This window comes from Poecile atricapillus, chromosome 1 (genome assembly GCF_030490865.1).
Source record: "Poecile atricapillus isolate bPoeAtr1 chromosome 1, bPoeAtr1.hap1, whole genome shotgun sequence".
Lineage (NCBI taxonomy): Eukaryota > Metazoa > Chordata > Aves > Passeriformes > Paridae > Poecile > Poecile atricapillus.
In genome coordinates this window covers 163997405-164019663 of record NC_081249.1, presented here as the reverse complement: position 1 = coordinate 164019663, position 22259 = coordinate 163997405, and the positions used below count along the sequence as shown (strand labels likewise).

The window sequence follows — 22259 nt, the reverse complement described above, 5'->3', positions numbered from 1 at the left end:
TACATACCTTTGCCAGTTTGGGTTTCTGAGCATATTTTGTTAAATTCAGTCGAGACAGATTTATGAAAGGGCCATCTGGATTTGTTAGCATTGAAGCCTGAGGGGAAAAAAGAAGCTTTTTAAGTGGGAAGATCCCCTGCACTTTTCCTGAAGATTTTCAAAATATTATTAGTATACAAAAAAAATATGCCAAAATTCCAAACAAAACATTTGTAGACTCACTGCTCTACTATGCAGTACAGACTCTTTCTTCTCTGTCTCTCTCCACTATTTTCATACACTGCCTAAGCACATAGCTTGGTAGCTGGGATACATAATCAAAAAAAATCTTCAAGAAATACTTAGGAAGATTAGTTCTTACCTGCAATAGTGAGAAGATGCCACATTTTGCCATTAATGTGATTTTAATATGTATTACATATTCATGTTGGCTGCAGTTTATTAATTTTGCCAATAGAACAGGATAAATTAGCATAAACTATTCTCTTTATCTTTTCAAGTGACAGACACTGAGTGCTTATCAATTGTTCTAGTAGATAGTTATGGTGAGATCATGTCACAGTCTTTGCACGGTCTTCCATTAATAAAAATGTTTCTCAAGGAGCCTGTGAATTTGGAATTTATATGAATCCTGGTGAACTTGTGATTTTATGTAAATTTTTGTTTTATTATAAACAGACTAGCAAATGCCCAAGAAGTTATCTTTTCAAACTCTATTTTGAAAAGAATTAAAATAATTAAAAATACTTGCCTCCTTCAAACTTGAGTTTAGATGCAGCTTTTAAGTAAACTATAGTGTCACTGTGCCAGATACTGTGACCAAGAAATCTTCCACTCTGGGAACAGAGGGAAGCAACTCACCGTGCCCAGCCTGACAAATCCTCCAGAAGCACTAGTGATTGGACGAGCTGTGAGTGCTGTTCGAGGTGTTCTTATCGCCTGCTCCATGGTACTTGGCCGTCCACTTTGTGTGCTGGGTCTCACAAATCCTGTAATAGGTCTTCCTGATTGAGTTACTGGCCTGAAGATGTTAAGTACATTATCCTTACGTTAAGTAGTACTTATTAATAGAGAATTTAAACAGTTATACCTGAAGCATTTAATTTTCAGAAGTTAAGTTTATTATTTCTAAATTTAACTCGTCACATTTTTAAAAATAAACTATCACATACCTAACAGCTGGGCTGGGGCCGCCACCTTGGCTAGTTCCAGGAAGTTTCAAAGATGTTCCCGGTCCTACAAAATAAGAGCATTTCTCCCTTCACTTTGAGATATTACTCCCTTGTCCAGATGACTTCCAACATGATTGTGTTTTATGATAAACATAATAAAGCCAGAAATTTATTTGCTCAAACTGACGGGACAAAGAACTGTACAAAGAAGACAAGCCCCAAATATTGCATTCTGCTACTGATAAATTGATAGACTATTGCAAGAAACCTGTGAAACAATGAATATTGGTTTTCTTTCTTTCACCCTCACCATTCTCTTCTCCATCCCACCTTGGGGGAGCGAACAACTGCCTGTGTGGATGCCTACTGGGGTTGACCCAAACAATTGTCAAGAACATCTTAGAAATACCACACAGTGCTAAAAAAGGTTACTGAAACAATGAGATCAGGCTAACTCAAAATGGTACATTTTCTATCTGGCACCCAGGTTTAAGTAAGTAAATCTAAACCTTCACCTACAGAGCAGATGGAGAATGGTATCTCATGACATTAGACCATGGTAAGATACCCCTTACAATTTAGAGCACTGTAAAGTAAGAACTCATCCATATCCAAAGGTCATCAATGAAAACACTGAACCAGCTTGAGCCCAGGTGAACTGATGAAGAGTTCCTCTTTTCATAAAGATCTTATACTTGTACTTTTTTGTACAGGCACACCTAGCAGATTTGAAGCATGAACAGCAAAGTCTTATCTCAATGATTCAGAAGTGCAGGCTACACTATTGTAATAATTTTCTTTGGTTTTGAAATCTGTGACACACTATCCAGAAAGTCACCTTTTTTTCAGTTTCAACATAGTCTGAATATATTTTTCCAGAATGTCTTTTTTCTGAATAGTATTCATCAAATCATTTTTCTTGGAAGATCGTCTCTTCAGGGGGCATAAAATCAAATAAAACTCTAAATTTTATTACAATGGTGTTTTAAGACCATTAAGATAACTATAATTAGTTGATCATAATGTATAAACACATCTCCACTACTGCTTGACTGTGACTAAGCATGTAATGAAAATTTTAAAAAATGTCATCAGATAGATATGCAATTGCCTACATCTATCCAGACAGAAAAACCTTTTAACACTTCAAGTATCAGTTCTGACCTATGTCCATTTCTTCTCTTGAATTCCTTTTCATGGTACGTGGTAGAAAGCCACGCTTAATAAGTTACATAAAAATTTCCATGCAGACTATACTAAAGAAACAAAGAAAAATACAAATAATGCTAAAAAAGTAGTGGAAGACAACTAACTATTGTCCACTTGGAAGGGAAATGATGAAACTGAAAAAGAATTGTATAGAAGAATCAGTGGCAGAGCTGAAGAACTGCTCTGTGAAGGAAGAGAAGAATGAAGTAGAGAAAAGCAGAAGAAAAAAAAATCAGTTGAGATAACATTTGCAGGACATGATGCCAAAAGGTGATATCTGGCTAAGGCACATGGATAAGGCATATGGATAAAACTGATAGTACACTGCAAGCAGATTTTTTTTCTCTAGTTTTCCACAGTGCCTGAAGAAGACAGAAAGGAGTAAAAGAAATCAACATACTGATGGAAAAAGCAAGTGACCACTTATATGCTCACTACATTTCCTCAAATGTAGGGGAAAAGCTAACAAAACACAATTGAGCATGGTCTGAACTCATCTGACAGGTCCAAGTACTACATCAAGAACACATGGTGGATCTCAACATTGCCATGCAACCATAAAACACTTTTTTAACCAATACTTAAGGTCATCTCAGTTTGTACTATTGTATGGTAGATGACATAAAAGATGGCCAAAAGAGCTCTTGTTCAGTCAATGTATTTAAGTGAAAGTCAATCTTACGTGCAACTTGAGCAATGGCATTTTCATCCAGGATCATCTCTGCAATTCCTTCCTGATCCATATCAATTTCATCCACATACACCATTTCTGTCAAAGCTCGTGTTTTCAGGTTCCAGGCAGCCTGAATAAGGATAAGTAAAAAGTAAAATATCTTCAAGAAACTAAGTAAATAATCTAATCAGCAATTTTATCACTTATTATTCACATCACAGTTTTATTAGTCTTGAATAAGGTACTGACTTAAAACATCTGAGTATATCCATCTGTCTGATGGAGGTATAAAAGGAGACTAAGTCTTTTGTTCAAAGCATTAGCTGTAAAACATTGTATGAATATATCCCCTGGGCATTTAAGATTATGAGTTGATTAGAATAATTAATCATTAATTAAAATTATTAATTAATTGGAATACATTTTAGTGACCTGAACTGACAAATTACTACATTGTATGTTTTGGAGGATAATCTGAACAGTGTGGAAAGGCAAGCATAACTCTAGTCTATTTGACAAGCATTGCATAGACTGTGGAGACAGCAAATCAGTGGGGAGAAAAAAGAACAAGAAAAAACAGTGGCAGCCATATAGAAATACCAACAAAGTAAGTGCAGGTCCAACCACTTTGATGATTTTGATATGCTTGTAATGTAGTCACAGAACTGGCATGATAAAGGAAGTCACAAGACCAATCCTTGATCTTCCATCAGCTATTGAACAGATCATCATAAATTTTCCAGAGTAAAAATCACTGCCAAAAAAATTGTTTCCTTTCTAACACAATCAGTACAGCAATCTGGTGGAACAGCATATTTAATATTGGCTAAGGAGACCTTTCAAAATAGAAACAGACTGTTGTTGTCTTAATAGAAATAAAGGTCAAACACATGGAAATGTTTGTTCCTTAAGTAAGAGGTATGAGAAGATCTGAAACTCAGGCTTTTTTAATAATTTAAGTAATCATTTAATGAGATACTTCTCATTCATCCTGTCTTTTCCTCTAGACTTCCCCTATACTTCTATGCAAATTTATGTCAATCAAAAAGAGTGTATCTAAAGATGCTGAAATATTCAACTATTCTTTTAAAAAGTGCTTTCTTCCAAACAGAAGTAAAGGAGGCCTTCAGCCAGCTGATTCAACCACAATTAGAAATCTTTGTTCAAGAATGAAGAGGAGGGAATTCAGCAGGATGATCTGAATCTAGGCCAGACAGTCATAATCCAGATCTGCTTTATTTTCTTTTAGTTTCTTCTTATGTAGTAGAATGACAGCCTTTAATTAATGCTGAGATTTCTGTTAGATGTTCAACACTTTTAACAGTTTTTCATGATTCTATGAAGTATTTAGTTTGTTGAATTTTTAATACCTTGATGGTACTCTGTTCTTTTCAAAGACAAGTATACCTGCAGTCAACATAACCATGTCTATATGGGGAATATGCTCCAATTAGAGCTCTTGTACAGCCAAGCACAGGCTAATTTCTTACTAGAAGTAAGAAAATCTGCCCACAGCAATGATATTTTTCTGGAAACTGGAAGTAGTAACTCCTCTACACTAAATGCTAAAACTGAGGTTAGTTCTTTACATAGGCATAAATGTATTATTGTGATTTTTCCACTAACTAGCATGTGAAAATGTGTTTTTAAAATCAACATCTCTTTGTCATTACTGGGCAAATATCTGTCATAAAAAATAGATTCCTTAGGCATCTCTTCCAGTATAAAACTCCTAGTCCAAGGCTTCACAGCCAACAAAAAATTCAAATATCACACAGTATTCCTTAATTAAACATCTGTTTGTAGTTTACAGTTTATCTGCTTTCTCTTTGTGGGACAGATAATTTTGTTGTGTGATAAGCACCATGTCTGGAGCTTATGAAGATAAACTGCATTTTTATGAAACAGCATTTATATGGTAGGAAAAAGAAAGGGAAGCTCATTTCAGACAACTGACATATTCACAACATAACAAATTAAGCTTACTTAACTTGTAATCAGAACAAAATTTACAATCCCTAATAGCAATTAAAGAAATATGATACAGTATATAAGTATACAGTATACAGTATGTAAGTCTAAACTTTAGAAAGAGAAGTGGCAGTGTTTTTCATTCAGTTTATGAGAAGTCTGTAACTCAATTGAATATTTTCTTCTTGTTCCTGAAAAGTACAGAAACCAAATTAAAAATATAAACTTAGTATTTAAATTTAAATGTTTTCTCTGAACATGGCAATATACTTTTCTAAGAGGTTGCATTGTCCAGTAGTCCTTTCTATTATATTAAATTTTACTCCATACACAATGAAAACCCAGAACACAACTATATTGTGAAGGGTAATAATTACACTCAAGAAGATATCCAGTAGTGCTTCAGAGAAACCATTCTCTGTGTAAACAACTTGCATGAATTCATGGAGTGTAAATGAAAACCTGTAAAATATATTAAGGAGCTGTATTTAAAGCTGCCATTTCACATTGCATTTCATCTCTTCTGACTGTGGGCTGAAGCCAAAAGACACCAACACCTGCACAATACTATTCTTGCCATTGCAATAATCAGGAGCTTATATGGGCAGAGTGAAAATTCATTAATTACTCTCAATCTTCCATTGCTCATGCAAATCATCATAATACACCTACAAGGTTACCAGACTCTACACAAGGTAGGCAGTGAGCCTGAGCTGCAAGAGCAGGAAGAGCATGGGTAAGAGCCCACCTTTACATGCATGAAATAAAACACAAAAGTGAGCCCTAAGAGCACAAACGTTGTTCTATCTGTGAATACATGCTGTTTTCTTCCTAATCTCATCTGCAGATGAAGGTCATTCAGTTCAAGGTAGATTCAATTTAGTTTTCAGAAAGCATTGAACTGCTGAATAAAGATATAGGAAAAATATGAGAGAAACAAAATTCTATCAAATATAAAAGCTGCCTGTTCAAAATATCAAAAATCTTCCCCTTATCAAATGTAATGCCTTACCAATACAACAACAACAACAAAAAAGCTAATGAAGACTTAGAAAAAAAACAAGTATTATTCAGCATATCAGAAATTCTTCCCAATGATTGCATCTAATAATTGTATTTATGGAAAGAACTTTACCTGAAACACAGTGTATTCAGAATCAAGCTCCTGAAAAGAGAGAAAATGGAAACTGAGAAATGGAAATGCCAGGCAATAAAAACATACAAGTGCACTTATACTCTGTGATGACCTCATTTTGCACAAACATTTTCTCTCTGATACATATACTCAAATTTCCATTTTATGACATTAGCTAAACTTATACACCTTATTAAGCTAATCAGTGTTTTGCACAATGAGAGTGAATTTGCACTAAGTGTATCTTTCTGATACCTTTGCTTTCTTGCTTCTGCTGGATCATCCTAGCCAAATCTTAGATTATCATTTAAGAATTATGAAGCTGAAAAATGCTAGATTAAAAGAAAACGAACTTGGAAGATGTATTCAAATCTCCTGAAAAATAACCAGATTATGGTTATAATAAAATCCATTTTTGCACACTTTTTTTAACTGCTGCTGGTGATCACAATGATACCACTCAAGAAGACAAAAGGAAATTTCAGTGCTTTTTCATGGTACTTTTATGATGAAAACGATGTATTCATTGCATTTGGCTAGTAATATTGCAAGTGGAATAAATGTCAAATTGACAGCCCATTGCACTACCCAAAAATCAGAAGAAAATCTACCAGATTAAGTTTATTGTAAGTAGAAAAGCTGGAACTTGCATCTACTTGAAAACTTCATTAAAATTGAGTAAATACTGACAGGAAAAAAATGTAGGTTTTTCATCAATTACTGTGTAATTATCATGTTTACATAATATTTAAACTACCCTTCAGGGCTTTTGCTGTTCGCTTCCAGGGACTGGGGATGAGTTTTTCCTAATGTATTACTTTAGCTCTAGACAAGGAAGGAGATAGGTGTTACTTTCTCTAAATCACTATTAGTCTTTTGTAGTGTCAGATCATTTCTCCTAGAGGCAGTGAAAAATTTCTTGCATATTTGGCATTGTGGAAATCTATCACAGTTAAACCAACTGTATCAGACTGAATATACAATCTTCAAGTAATTCAGACTATAAAGGTCTGAAGGTCTCTAGTCCAAAGACCTCACAGCAAGGTCAGCTATGAGGTCAGTTGAGGATGCTCAAAGTCTTGTCCAATTGCGTGGAGGTGCACAATGCCACTGGGCAACCAGCTCCACTGCTGACTGTCCTTACCAGGAATGTTTTTCCTCATACCAAGCCAAAGCCTCCACTTCCCTGCATCATTGCAAGTGGTCTCTGGCTCTATTTTCTTGATAACCTCCTTGTATGTATTAGAAAGCTGCTATTAGATCACACCAATGTCTTCTCCCAGCTGAAGCACTGCACTGCCACTGGTTTGCTTTGCAGCCAAGATTGGCTGGCTTCAGAGCTGGCTTCTTTCTGTTCCATCAGGAGAATGGCAATGTTAAGATCACTCCTCTGTAGCATGAGACATGACCTAATTCTTTCAATTTGAACATTTTTACACGGTAAATTCTATGACAGCAGGGACCTGGACTACTGGTGAAGGACATCTTCCTTCTGCAGTGTACTGGAATTTGTGGCCTTTAAAGGATTGCATTGGGAGCCAAAAAGTTTTTCAATGGTGTTAGAATGTATAACACATCTTACACACTGAGTATTCTGTGGAACTAAACATTAATTCAGGGATCAATCTCAGTTGACTGTGACATACCTGGGCCTGACTAAGGCACTGAAACTGGCTTTGCATTTTAGTTGCATGATTGTCCTGGGCTGACACTAAATAAATTACTACAATTCTTTTATGTATAGTAGTTGTTTTCTAAAATAAGAAACTATTCAGCTTTCTAATTAATAGAGGACATTGAGATATTTCAGTTTGCATTTTATCTACCCCATTGTGTCTGAATATTACAGCCCATATGAAAATGGTTTTAAGAACATTAGGTGGTCTTCCATACCATACGTGCTACAGTAACTAATGAGGACAAGTTAAGAATATTATGTCAATACTAATACTAAATGCCTTGATGTTACAGATGTGTATCTTACTTTAGGCACTGTTCATTAGTTTAAAAAATAATTGAAAAAACAAAAATATTTGCTTATGTAGGATCACTTATACTAATATAAAATTCAGAAATTACATCCTTCATAATCTGGCAAAAAAGTATAGATGATCAATAATACTAAAGCTATTGCATTCTCATAATTGTAGGTGAGAGTATGCATTGTTTATACATACTAATACATTATTTCTGTTTTTGACAAGAAGTAACTTGAGATTTTAAATAACCTTCAGGCAGGTAAGGGGACCCTCAGATTAAGCAAAAGAATGGAATAACAAATTACATTAAAATACAATATACTTTAACATGGGTGGATCCAGCAGTTGCTACACATGCAAGTAAGCCACAGGAACTAGATTTCAAATAGAGTTCTTTGAGAGGATTAACAAATAGAATTGCCCTGTAAGCTTGTCTCTCAAAACAAAAGCTCAAATTTATTCTTCATTTACACATAAAGCTCCCTTGAAAGTCAAAAGATTGTAAAAGCAATGAAGGAACTATTTAATCCAGATCCCTAAATCCACTGAGGGCACTTTAATATTAAAATGTAAAGTCAGTTTATTTGAATACCAAAAATACTTAAAATAATTAAGTTTTATGACGCTTATAGTCTAGAAGAGGGAATATATTACATACTTTATATTATAATATGGCTTCACTCTACAATTAGTTTCAGGTGAGTATAATTTCATACATTCAAAATATTTAAATTATTATATTCTGAAAACGTTTCTCAAATGATTAAGAGCAGGAACACAGAAAAAAACCCCAAACCTTTACCCAGGAACAACTTCACTCTAAGTATCACTATTTTCATGCACAGTTGAAGATGCTTTTTCAAATCAAGTTCAATGCCCATAAACATAATCGTGATAACTTTATTATGACCTTACAAAAAGAAGTATGCAAATTATAGCAGCTGTAAGTTCAACATGGGAGAAGAAAGGATAAATGAACAAAAGCAAATCCTCATAGAAGATCATTAATTAAATTAAATTAAGAACATCCACTATATGTCTACAAATTATATTAGGCTTTTTTCTTTTTTTATTGTTAAAATAGAGCAGGCCTCATATATGAGTTCTGTTTATTGCCTTGAATCTGACATATGGAACACAAAGAGTAATCAGATTAGGTGACTAATCAGGATGATCAACAGAGACAGTCCTGGATTGTATTTCCTCTAGGTCATGCTATTACTATAAACACAGAAGACAAGGCCTGTTTGCTTACAACAGGAAATAATTAAACTGAACACCAGCATTTTACATGTTTCTATCCCCAAATGCTAGTCACACAAAATACAGTTTTTATTTATCCTGAGATAAGAATGTCAGCATAGAAGTGAATTCCACCTATACCATTTATATTCCTGATACTTAAATGAAGAAATGCACAGGATATTTTATAGAAAAAAAAGTCAATCTTCCACAAGATGTAATTCAGTAGCAGCTAATTATTCTTTTACCACAATGTTATTTATTAATAACTCTTCAGGAAAACTTCTGATTTTGAAACACTTCAATTTTGTTGCACTCTTAAGAATTCAAGATTTACAATGACACAGTATTTGATACCGCTATGTGAGAAAATTTCTGATTCATGCTCAGTTAGCTAAAAGGTCAACAAAGTACTTAAAAAATCTCCTAGGGCTTACTGCATCTGGTGACAGGGTTCAGAGAGAGTTCTGCACCAATTAAGACAGCCTCTAAATGTATGTACATGTGACTATTGACTGGATCATCAGTAAACTTATTTTTAAGATCTTTATATCATTTTTTGCCATGTTCTTAAAGGAGAACTTGTCATTATACTTGTGATACAAACATATCCTGAATACTCAGCTATACATACAAGGACTGGTAAATCAAGGCACAGGTCAAGATACACTACCAAGAAATTTTCTTACTACATTTTTAAGTGTGGTGGCAAAAATGCACCTACTTCTAAGGATATTGTAAAAAACTGGTTTCAGCAGCCCATAGCTCTAGGACAGTCCTGCAGATGCAATGGAGCAGGAGTGGTTCTATGATTTAGCAGACAAATTGGGAAAAAAGTGCATGCTTTCACACAAGAAAGGCCACCTCTTTCAGGCATGAAAACACTCTCCAGTAAGGCATTGTTAGTCTCTTCCTTTCCTGCTGTTACATTACATGTCTTAGAAGGGAGAAGGCCAATTGCCTGAGCATGAAAAAGTTCTGACCCGTAAGAGTCATTATTTAACTCAATCTATGCTTGTCTTTAAAGGACACCAGCTCCTGTAGCTTAAATTATATCCTAAATGCATGCTGTTCAAAGAAGTGAGTCCCTGAACAGAGACAGAGGCTGCTGTTCCTACAAGATCCCTCTTTCCCTGGGAAGCAGAGCTTGGGAAGCACATGCTTAGCAGAATATGGGACAAGAGGATAAGAACAGATGGCACAGTGATTACAGCCGTTGAGTATTCTCTTGTGCTGCACAGCAGCTCACTTAATCCAAACTTTCTGCAAGTGTTGTCATTTGTTTGTCTGCTTTCCTGGTGCCCAACATGACATATCTTGGGTTGATTTGCAGAAGTGCTACTGTTAAGAGTCTGACTATTACATCTGTTATAACTGCTATGTGTTTTTTAAGCATTATAAACCACACTTAACCGGTTTAGGTACCAAAAATGGTACATACTTAATTTTAGATAATTTGCCAGCTTATATTAAAATACTACTAATGTAATTCACACAGATGGAAAACAGCACCATTTTCTAGTAGGTGGATGAAGACGACAGAATTAAAGTACAATCAAAATATTTAGGAACTACTGATTTCATTAACATGCCATTTCAAAAGCAACAGATACCAGAAATCAAAGTGAAACTTCCTGAGAATGATCCTGGACTCTCAATTAATGTAGAAATAAAATACTCATAGATCACTTTTCTAACATTCACAACTACAGCGAATTAGCTATTGGAATAAATTCAGAATAATGTAAAATAGGATTAGACTAGGCAAGCCAGGAGAGTTAAGTAATATATGTCACTTATTTCAGTTCTAATTACCTCAATGTTCAGCCTTCAATATTATTACCTTTCTAAGGTTTTAGAAAAATATTGATCTTATTAAATGTGAGGTATATATACTACAATCCATAAACATGATTCAGTTTTTCATTCTGTTGTATTAAGTAAGTTCAGAGTAGTTTGTAAGACATATAAGACATATTCTTGAGGCATGCTATTACTTCCTTTACTCCATGCCTGAAGTTTAGTAGGGTAAAGAGGACAGATTGGTACCTGAAAGTAGCAAGTGTCAGAAAGTAATGAGCTGAAAGAGCAACAACATGGGTAAGGAAAACATCTTTACAAATGGGAAGCAGAATACTAAAATAAATACAGGCTTATTTGGACATATAACCAGAAAATATTAGGATTTTAAGTTGATTACAATAAAAAGGGTAACATCTAAATAACATGAACACAGTTGACTGACAAAGATAAATGCCGTTCCATGTTAAGTTGGCCATGAATGTTAAAGTTGTATTCTAATTAGACAATCATAAAATGTTTTGTTGAAGAGACTTTAGGTGTAACATTTTGTATGTTGAACTGGTTTGAGTTTGGTCCAAGTTGCACTCTTGAAAGTTATTTAACCAATATTATGGTTTCTGCAACCTGCTGTACCACAATGAAGAGGTGGCATAAATAATGCTACATCTTCTCCTGTCAGGAGGGTGCTTTTTGTCTGGACTACCAGAGAGGAATGATTGAAAAGAGCTGTGTAGCCATTCCATTACATACCATGAATGTAATATACTCCATGATGCTTCTGAAACAACATGATGCATTTCCATTTATTTATCATCTCTCCACTTATTTTAGTCTTAAGAAAAATCTCTAAATTGTTATTCCTTATATGAAATACTTCTATAGAGTAAAATCTACTAGGTGTTTGCAAACTTTACATGAACATTGCTGTATGAAATATTTTCAAAGACTGAAACATCCTGTCATGCATTTTTAAATGTTATAAAGACTGATATTTCCCAATTTCAAATAGATATACTTTCAAATACTTTTAGAAGTCATTCATTCCTACTTAAAATGAGCTCTTAATAAGGATTCCTCAAGAAGATTATATGAGGAAAGAACCACACTAATCTTATTTCAAGTTTGCCTCTCTTCCATCTGAACCGTCTGGTAGGTTTGAAATGTGCTGCTGCAGGAGAGTACCTTTTTCACACAAAACTTTGAATAGGAACACAGTTCTGAAATTAAAATACTGAAGTTATAAAGTCCTGTCATTTGCATGCAACTGTGGCCTGAAAGTTTTTTCAAAACAGTGATGAAACTTGATCTTGAAATTCAAAGACTTCATGTAAGACTTCTAAGAGCTTATAATTTGATCTGGTATAGACAATGTTCACAACCCCACCCTCCACCATTTCTCAAACAGAATGATCTTAAATGTTTTTTCTCTTTCATTCTTATAAAAGATTAAGCTTATAGGCTGGTGTGAACATTTCAAAGATTAAATTAGGTGATCAATTGTTTGTCTCAACGGAGTACAGAATTTGGAAAAACTCTCATATTGCTGGTATATAAGGTCCTTGTTCTCGAAGGAGAATGTGTACTTTGTCTAAGACAATTTAATTCATGTACTTAAGTGTTTCACCATGTGTGATCTATATTTGGAAGAAGGAAAACCAATTAGTATCTACATCAGAGAATCACAGAATGTAAAGGATTTGAAATGGACCTTAAAGATGATCTAGTTCCACCCTGTCCTTGCCACTGACAGGGACACCTTCCAGCAGACCAGATTGTTCAAGGCCTTATCCAAGTAGATCCTCTCATTGCTGTTTATAAATTTCCTCCTTAGCGGTTTTTCTCAGCCTCATACATCTTCTATTCCATACTAGTGCTACTGGAAACAGCCCAGCAGAAGTTTGGACTTCACAGGTGTAACAATACCATTTTGTACTTGAGCTTAAGCACAGAGCAGAAGTGCAGTTGTCTTTACATTCCTATGTTGAGATCATAGATAGAAAAACATTTTACTCATTAAAAACTTAATTTATTAAGACCAACAGAAGTATTATGATCTTTACAACTTTTATTTACTGTTATTTGCACTATTTCAAGAGTTTCTTTCACAAATCAAGTGTTGTCCTTCCATATGCAAAGATCACATAAAAATAAGACCCAATAACGTAAATACATAGAAATAATACAGCACTAGCATGGAACTAACAACGACTCTCATTTAGGGTTCAGGAATAATGTTCTTGGAATACATTCTCCACTAAAAATGTTTCTGCTGATGGCTTCTTGTTGGTGCCTTACAGTATAAAACATAAAAAAAATAATCTTTTAAACACCTATCCTAAACCAGTTCAAATAATTACTGTGCTTTATATTTGCACTATTGTGTGACCATGCAGATTTCTTTAAAGACTTGTCCTTTGTGATAAAACGAACTGCGTTCAAGATTATTAAAACATCTGTCTATAGAATGCTTTGAAAAACTTACAAATTTACTGTAAAGTGTTTAAGATGAAGTCTGTTCAGTTACTGTTTTTAAAATATGGCATAAAAATGTTTACATGCATGGAAACATTAATCCAGAAACAACTTTCTCAAATCCTTTGCTCTTACAGAAGGATGAGAAGATACGTAGGTATTGAAGATTGCAGCTGGAAAAAGAGCAAAGAGAGCGATAAACGAACGCCTCCTGCCTCCTGTCCCAAGGTAGGGCTCGTAGGTAAGCTGAGCTAAAATGCATGTCTCTTAAGTTCATGTGATTTGGGCCATGCAGCAGCTAAACATCAGTATAAAATCAACAGGAACATCCCTAGCAGACCTGATTTTTAATCTCAGCTTTTCTCCCTTTAACTCAGCAAGATCTGGAGTGCGTTAGAGCTCTAGTCGCGAAGAGCCTGGCCGCCGCAGCTGTCACGGCAGCGCCCGCCAGTACCGGAGCGCTCCCCCGCTCCCACCTCCGGGCCCGGGCGGGCTCCGCGGGGCGTGTCTGAGGCGGAGCCGCGGCGCCGGCTCACCGCCCCCAGCCTGAGGGGAGGGGGGAGCGCGGAGGGGCGGCGCTGCCCGGCCTCCTGCTCCGGGAGCGCGGCGCGGCCCGGCGCTCGCTGCCGGCCCCTCCGGCGGCTGCAGCAGGCACACAGTGGTCCCGTGGTGCTGAGGCAGCCGGGACGAGGCCGCTGCCGCCCCTCACCGCCGCCTCCCGCCACGGCCCGGCCCCCGCTACCTGCTCGCCGGGCGGCCTCTCCAGCAGCTGCGAGCAGACATCCGCGCACTCCCGGAACTTCCTCCGCCTGAAGTAGCTCCAGGCCTGGAACAGCGGCTCCAGCCCCATCTCGCCGGCGGGAGCAGCTCCAGAGGTCCGGCCGGGCCCCCGGCGCCTCCCGCCGTGCTACCGCCGAGCGGGGCCGCGCTGGTGCTGCCGCGGAGCCGCCGGGCCCCGCCTCGGCCGGCTGGGGCGGAGCGCCGGGGCCGCGGGGGCGGCGGCTCCGGGCGGCCTCCGGGGGCCCGGCCGGCCCCGGCCGGCCGCCCTGCGAGCCCGGGCACGGAGCTACGGCCCCGTTCTTGGCCGAGCCCCTCCCTGCCAGCGCCTCTCGTGGGCTTATCACATTGGTGGCTGAAAACAGAGTTTGATCTGCAGTACTGGGATCAGTAGACTTCCCATAACCCCGCTGTTCTTAACTGTTGTCATTTTCTGTCCTTTTTTCTAGAGGCGTTAGAATAAATGCCTAAACAAGAGTAATACAGTCCATTAATCCGTATTTGGGTAAAATGTTCTTTAGAGCCATGGAGCCCTGGTTGAGAAAAGTACAGATTGTTGAGAACAACACTTTTCAGTCTTGCAGACTATCAGTTCCTTTAGTTCATTAGTTTTTGGAGGGAAAATTTCAGAGCAAGATATTTAGAGATTTGAAAGTTGGAATACAATTTCTCCTAGTTGATATGTCCTATTAAATGGTGATTGCAACCACCAACCAAAGAAAAAGAAAAAATGCCTAGGGATACTTGGAGCAGTAACTGCATTTATGGTGTGAAAATCTTTGAGGTATGGACACTAACAAGATTGGTAAAATCACATTGTTGCCATTTAAAGAGATCATTCTGGTTTTATTGCTTTATTCTCACCTAAACTATCAATTTGTCCAAGATGCATGAAATTAATACCCAGGCTCACAAGATCAATGCCAGGTGTAAAAATGGAGAAGCAGAAGTGGCTGTCCCAGGACTATCACTTATTCAAATATGTAAGTAAGTGGCTTGAACTGAATTAGCAGTTATAGACAGCTTTGCTTTGGTTGTCCTGTGAACAGTGCACAGGTCTATTGGGTTTGCATGGCAAGGCTTTGGGTTTGAGCCCGTATGAGTGTCTTCTGCAGTAAGCTGCTGAAAGCTTCCCCTACGTCCAGTAGAGCTGCTGGCCAAGGTCAATGGTGGTAGCAACTCTGGGGGGGAAAAAAATTAAAAGGGGAGAATAAAACTTTCACAACTGCAGCTCAAGACAGGACTAAATATGTGAAACAACTATGAAGGCACAAGGTCAGTGAAGAAGAAGGGGAAGCAGTGCTCCTGGCACCAGAGCAGAGATCCTGCAGCCTGTGGTGAAGATCATGGTGAGGCAGCTATGCCTGTGCAGCCCATGGAGGACCACGGGGGAGCAGAGGAAGCCACCTGCTTGAAGGAAGCAGTTGGCTGCTCAGAGGAAGCTGTGACCCAGTGGAAGGGTCACAGTTCTGAACTCAGATGGGTAGATACTGCTATATAGCTTCTCAGCAAGAGGAAGGGAAGATGGTTCTGCTGCAATTTTTGTTTGTTATGCTGCTGGGAAAGGTATTCATTGCACTTAGTGATAAAGCTGAACTAATGTCATATGGTAGCAATTAGATCAACATGAATCTTCAGCTTTTTTACAATGAGATTTTGCAACACTGCAAATGACAAGAAAATCAATTTTCCTTCTTTCCAACCCCCCCCTGCAAGGTTGTTTTTTTTTTCTCTGTTTGGTTGCAGAGAAGGAGATTTTTTGCAGTTTCTACATGATATATGAAGCCAGAAAATTTTTCTCTGGTATTGGCACACAGGTCATTCTATACATATCATCTCTGAAGTCTTTTCTTCTGATAATACTTCTTTTCATTTCCTGTGTGGATGAATATTCTGAGCTTTCTGATATGGGGATTTTCATTTATATTGATTATTGAAATCCCCAAATTTTAACTTTTAACCAGTATTTTCTCCAAATATTAATCTCTGTGGGTAGCCATATTCCACTTCTCTAACTTACTAAAATCCTGGAATACAATGCAGAGTCCCTGTGGCTGTCTCTGTGTGCTTTGTAGAGCCCTGTATGTCAGTCCCCCTCCAGTGTAACTGCATGGAAGCTAAACAGCCAGGAATTATATTCAGGTCCTTCTGGAATAGGCTGCTCTGGTATGGGCCCCCCCATGGGGTCATAAGTCCTACCATGAACCTGTTCCAGCATGGGCTCCTATCTCCATGAGGCCACAGGTCCTACAAGGAGCCTGCTCCAGCACAGGTTTGCCATGTGGCTGGAAGTGTTATCTATCACAAGACAGTTTTTCAGTGGCTTATGAGAAATCAGTGGTTGTTTTTAGTACCATTAGAAGTGCTTAAATCTCGATGTTCAGGAATTATTTTTGGCATACTTGTGTGTAGAGTGTGGAAAAAGAATTATTTTGAATATGCTTTTTTTCTTTCCCAGAGGTCAGGGCTAAGACACTGTTTGTAGTTTGCTAGAGCTATCCACTTATTTCACCCGCTCTCTCAAAATGAGGAAAATAAATGTTGTGGGAAGTTCAACAAAATTAATTTGGGGAATTATACCTGAGATGCCCCTGATTTGTAGGAGAAGAACGAATTATAATTTTTCTGTTTTACATTGACAGAAAAAAACCCAGAATTTAGTAATAGCAGCATCCTGGGAGAGATTGTCTAGGTGGAAAAAATGTTTTGCCATGCAAAATGTTACAAGTAGTGTCTGATTGCATGATATTATGAAAGGTGGAATGTGCCTGGCTTTAGTGCAATATAGGCTTGTCTGCATTTTTTTACCAGAAGTTTTGTAGTCTAGTGTAGTGGTTAGTCCTTTCCATTACCTTAGATAAAAATGCTTAATTGATCATAATAGTCAAGTGTTCTCCAACTGTAATGAAATCCTTCATGTTTATTGAGTCAGTGCTGTACTGGGACAATGTTAGGTGTGTGACATAACTACAGAAATCACCAGGGTTTATTAAAGAAAAGTCATGGGCTTGTCTTGTGTAACTATATGCATTCATTGTATTAGAGATGACCTGACCTTAGCTGGGATGTTTTGAGTGACTACTCTCATCCTCTGTGAATGGACAGGAAATTTAGTGGTGCTGCTTTATTTACAGCTTGAGTATTGCGATGATGTCACTGTTGCGTAGGTAATTTGAACCTAGGCTTCGTTTCTTTGAACCAAGAATAAAAAAATCAGGAATCAGAAATAAGGGTCAGTTCCTCTTCTTTCTGTTATTTATTCTTAATTTGGAAACCAGTTGTCCCTGAGGTGAGCTGCAATAAAAACTCTCACTGTTGTTATTTATAGATTAAAATATTAGGGTGTTCTACTGAGCTGAATTAATTACTATATATAATATTATATAAATATTATATATATAATATAAACAATAAATAAAATATAATCTAATTATTATTATCATCTTTATTCAGAAAATACATGGGTTTGTATAATTTCTTTTTTTAAAGCATAGATTTTGTGACAGCTATAACTGTGTACTGGATTTTAGTCATGTTTCAATTAACTGTTCAGTGCCTTGTCACTATTAAATGTTGCTTAGAAATTTAAATCTGCTTCGCATTTTCACCTTTTATTTTAATAATTTTTTCACTTTTGCTGAGAAGGACACTTAAACTGATTCTGAATAGTGACTGGCTCTGAATGGATAGATGTTTTTAAAGTTTTTCATCTTTATACACTCCTCCAGAATAAATGGTTGAGATTCTAAAATGTTTTGCATTTTCCAGATGTTTTTATAACTTTTCTTTGCTCGTCTCTTTATATTAAGACTCTGAGTTTAAATATATCTAATGCATCATGAGATACATGAATTAGATTCTTACAAAGTATGTACAGAAGAGAGTAGGACAGGACCCATGAACACTTAATATACCTTTAATTTTAAAAACATAGATGCTATAGGTTGACTTTGCCTCCCATAGATTGTAAGTCTCCCATGGGAGTCTTCTGTGAACCAATCAGTCATACTTATTTCTTGAATTAGGAATGCTAATACTCAGCCTTATCTCTCCTCATGAATGCACATTCTTACCATAAAACTAGAAATAGAACCTCAGAATAGGTCCAAAAATTATGTTGAAAGCTTAAAATTTCTTAGGCAGCTCTGAGGAGAAATGTCCTGTATCCTGCAGTAGCTAACTCATTTAGATGCAGGCTACTGCTTCTGTCAGTTACTCATCTCCCTTGGGATATAAGATTACAGAAGAAAGATGTAGTTTGCAGCTCAATACAATTAACAAGGACTTGAAAACGACTATTGAAGTTGTGACACTTCTGCCTGCAGACTGCCTTAGGTGGAAATGTCTTGCTTACCTTTGAGCAAGAGTTGGCATCATGAACATAGACATGCAAAAAAGATTCATTCTGATGAGTCAGATAGCTTTGGTATCAGGAGAATTGAAAACAACGGAGCATAAAGCAGGTTTTGTTTTGTGTTCTTTGAAGGAACCCAAACAGGACTACAGATCAGGCCATGGCAGGGGAAGGCACACAGATGTGGCAGAAGAGCATGAAGAGGAAGTTCCCTCTTCATGTGCTATTTTCAGCAAGGACTCTGACATCTGAGGCTGAGTTCACATACTTGCTTGTAGAACCCATTTCTTGCTGACTGTAGTAAAGTAAGATATGTCATGCAAATGAAATTGCATTAAGAGTAGAGTTTTGTTCTGAGGCATGGATTTGCCGTCCAGGAAAGTAATTTGTAGCGACAGCTCCAGGTTTCATTCTATAACTAGCCAAGACAACAACATGCATCACTAGCAATTATTGCAATCATAAATAAGAATTCTGCTGTTTCTTTCTTACCATACATGATATCCTAATCATGGTTACCATGGTCTAGCTGAAAAAGGACCATCCAGCAGTTGATAACAGAAATGAGGTGGCAGTAATGTTCAAGTCTTAAACATCAACTTTCCTTCATAGGACTTTGTGTCTGTCCTCTGTTATTTATTAATTTACTGAACCCGCTCTTTGAAATCACACCCATACGTCCTTCAGTGTACAGGATGAATGGGATGCTTTTCAAGTGAGATTATTACCTTTGTTTTTGTCTGTAGTGCTTCCTATGAGGCACTATTTCTTGTTTGATGCAGATGCTCTGTATGCTGTGCTGAATATAGATCAGTGTTTGTAACACTAGAAGAAATCAATGAGCTATAAAAAAACAAATAGTGGCCTATGAAAAAGGCTGGCATGTTATTTCCGTTTAAAGGTAGGTTGCAAAAATTGAAAAGGATCCACTGATGACTGGATGTTGAGCTTAAAAATACTTGGACTTTACTATTTTTCTTTATTTTCAAGTTTAGAGCAGCTAGACTAACACACTTATTTACAATGGAACCTAAAGTAGGAAACCTGGTAATAATACTAAATTAGCAGTCATATTAGCAGGAAATATTGATATAAATAGTTTTAGTCATACATATCTGTATATATAAATGCAGTAGAGAGAGAGAATACAGATCTCCTGCTACTCAGCCTACTGTATTAATTACAAAGTCATTCCAGCATCATCATCATTTGTTATATACCTGTTAGCTCCCACAAAAATAATAAAAAAAAAAAAGTAGGTGCCCTACAAATCTACTTTCTTCCTTTTAGGAGTCTTAGTCTGTTTTATTATTACTTTATCATTTTTAGAGCAAAAATGTGGGGAAAAGATCTATTTTGAGGATGAGTGGAGTTTTATGAGGAGTGGCTGTTTTACAAAGCCTTTATAAAGGCTTGTGCACAGTGGGTTACACTAGAAAATCATATAATGTAGCAATTTATGGCCCCTATTTTCTTTTACAGTTGGAGGCACTTGAAAAGAACTCTTTTCTGTCCTGAAACACTTTACTTCAGTTGGCAGACTGACTAAAGTGCAGTGTGACTGTATTCCAGTCCTTAAATGATCTGTTCCAGTGCTTAGTTAAATTTGGTACTATGAAATCATACAATGAAATTAATTAATTCAAGGTCTGCATTCCATTGCTTAATAGTATTATGTTACTTTTTAAGTTTCTTGGCATTATAAGAGTTTATACTGTTACTTTAATTTAATAAATTTAATGTTTAAATATTTCATTTCCTTCAGTTCTGAAAATTTGTATCACTGCTAGTAAATTTTGTCATATTTGATAAACCTGCAGTGCTGATGCTATATAGTGACTATGGTTAAGATGTTTCATGATTCCTTTTGACAGCTAAGCTTTTTGAGACCTTTTACAAAGTCAGTACTGTGCACTGTATTTTGAAAACCTTGTCAAGTACTGTGTAAAAGGAGGTCAGCTTGACGTCACAGTTTTAATCTAATAAGTATCATCAGCCAGCTGAAATTTTAATTCATTCCCCAAAAAAATATTAACAACATGTTATGGTGTTGATCATCCTACACTATCCTAGTTGTAAGGAAAGGATTTAAAACAGGTATAAAAGTTTTGACTGTGTGAAAAGATGCTGTTTCACATTGGTTTTGATCATATCATAAAATGGAGCCTGAGATAACCATCACATAAGTAGAATTTAAAGTAAATTGCATTCTATATTTAGTTATTAGTCAACACTTGAAATTAATTTAAGAGTTCGGAATCAGATTTTTATCATAAGTTTATTGACAGAAAATGCCTTGGGATTTGTCTACTGTCCTTTATGTGCTGCACTGAAACCTGTTGAGGTTGTCATATGTCAAGTGCCAGTCTTGACACAAGTTCTTCAAATCACCTAGATGAATAATTTCAGTACAGATATAATTTTACCTGAAATTCACACTAAAGAAAGCTGTTTAGATCCAAGCTGTGTGTACGTTGATTAGATCCATGGTATGTAAAAACAGCATCATTGTGGAAAGAAACTGAATGCTCCACTGAGGGCCATCAGAATGCATCCTGGTGTCAGTTTGTTGGCAGTCAGAAACACAGTAGTCTTTTCATTATCTGTAGACTAAAAAGAAATCTTTTAGTGGACAGTTCCCTTGTGCTAGCACTGATTTTCTTAGTTTTGCAAAATATTATTTTCAGACATTGTGTTCCCATAATAGACTGAGACCTTTTAATCCCCAAGAATGTTGAAATTAATGTTGTCACTGTTGTTCATCTCTTTCATATTATATAATTACTACTTGAACCAGCTACTCTGTATTACTTAGGATTTAACAGAGAATAATCCCTCATCTTGTGTGCACTGGAATTAGCTGTTCCAAGAGCATTTGTTTAAGAAATCACTTCTCTAAGCCTTGTTACATTTAGCAGAACATGAGACACGTCATAAATATATTTGCAATATGCTAAGAAGCATGTTTTCTTATACATATGCACTGTGAAACATAAAAATGCCACTTATGGGAATTCATATAGAGAGGTGATGTACCTGTGTCACTATACTAAGGAAACATAATTTGCAGTGATGTATATACAATATATAGAACAAAATAAAAAATATATAAATCCCACTACAGGCAGCTAAGGCAAAACAACCAAACTCTTGTGAAATACCTTACTGGAAGAACATAACATGTTCTTTTGTCATTTGTTTCCCACTACAGGCATAGTGGCAATAAGGCATACCTGACCCTGCCATTAGCTCAGTCGTCAGATCATGGTGTTGATAACACCAAGACCGTGGATTTAAACCCTATATGGGCCATCCATATAAGAGCTGGACTCGATGATCCTTGTGGGTCCCTTCGAACTCAGAATATTCCGTGAAATCCGTGAAATTTCCTTTCTCTGCGAACGCCTCCGGGCCCCATGTGTTCTGTCAGCCGCGATCAGCACCTTGGACAGCGCCGTGCCCGTCCCGCAGG

The 22259-nt window shown here is 36.9% G+C and overlaps 1 protein-coding gene across 1 annotated transcript in view; it reads right to left on the bottom strand.

Annotated features, from left to right (window-relative positions):
* The window catches only part of TTC8 (tetratricopeptide repeat domain 8), a 40236-nt gene extending 25626 nt beyond the window's left edge, over positions 1–14610 (bottom strand). Inside the window, exons 1-6 of the mRNA XM_058829252.1 lie at positions 14399–14610; positions 6161–6190; positions 3064–3184; positions 1173–1236; positions 862–1021; positions 8–97 (exon numbers count right to left, since the gene is read on the bottom strand). Coding sequence (XP_058685235.1) covers positions 8–97; positions 862–1021; positions 1173–1236; positions 3064–3184; positions 6161–6190; positions 14399–14506 — 573 coding nt within the window. The 5' untranslated portion in view covers positions 14507–14610. The remainder of the gene's footprint in view (positions 1–7; positions 98–861; positions 1022–1172; positions 1237–3063; positions 3185–6160; positions 6191–14398) is intronic.
* Between the last annotated feature and the right edge of the window lie 7649 nt (positions 14611–22259).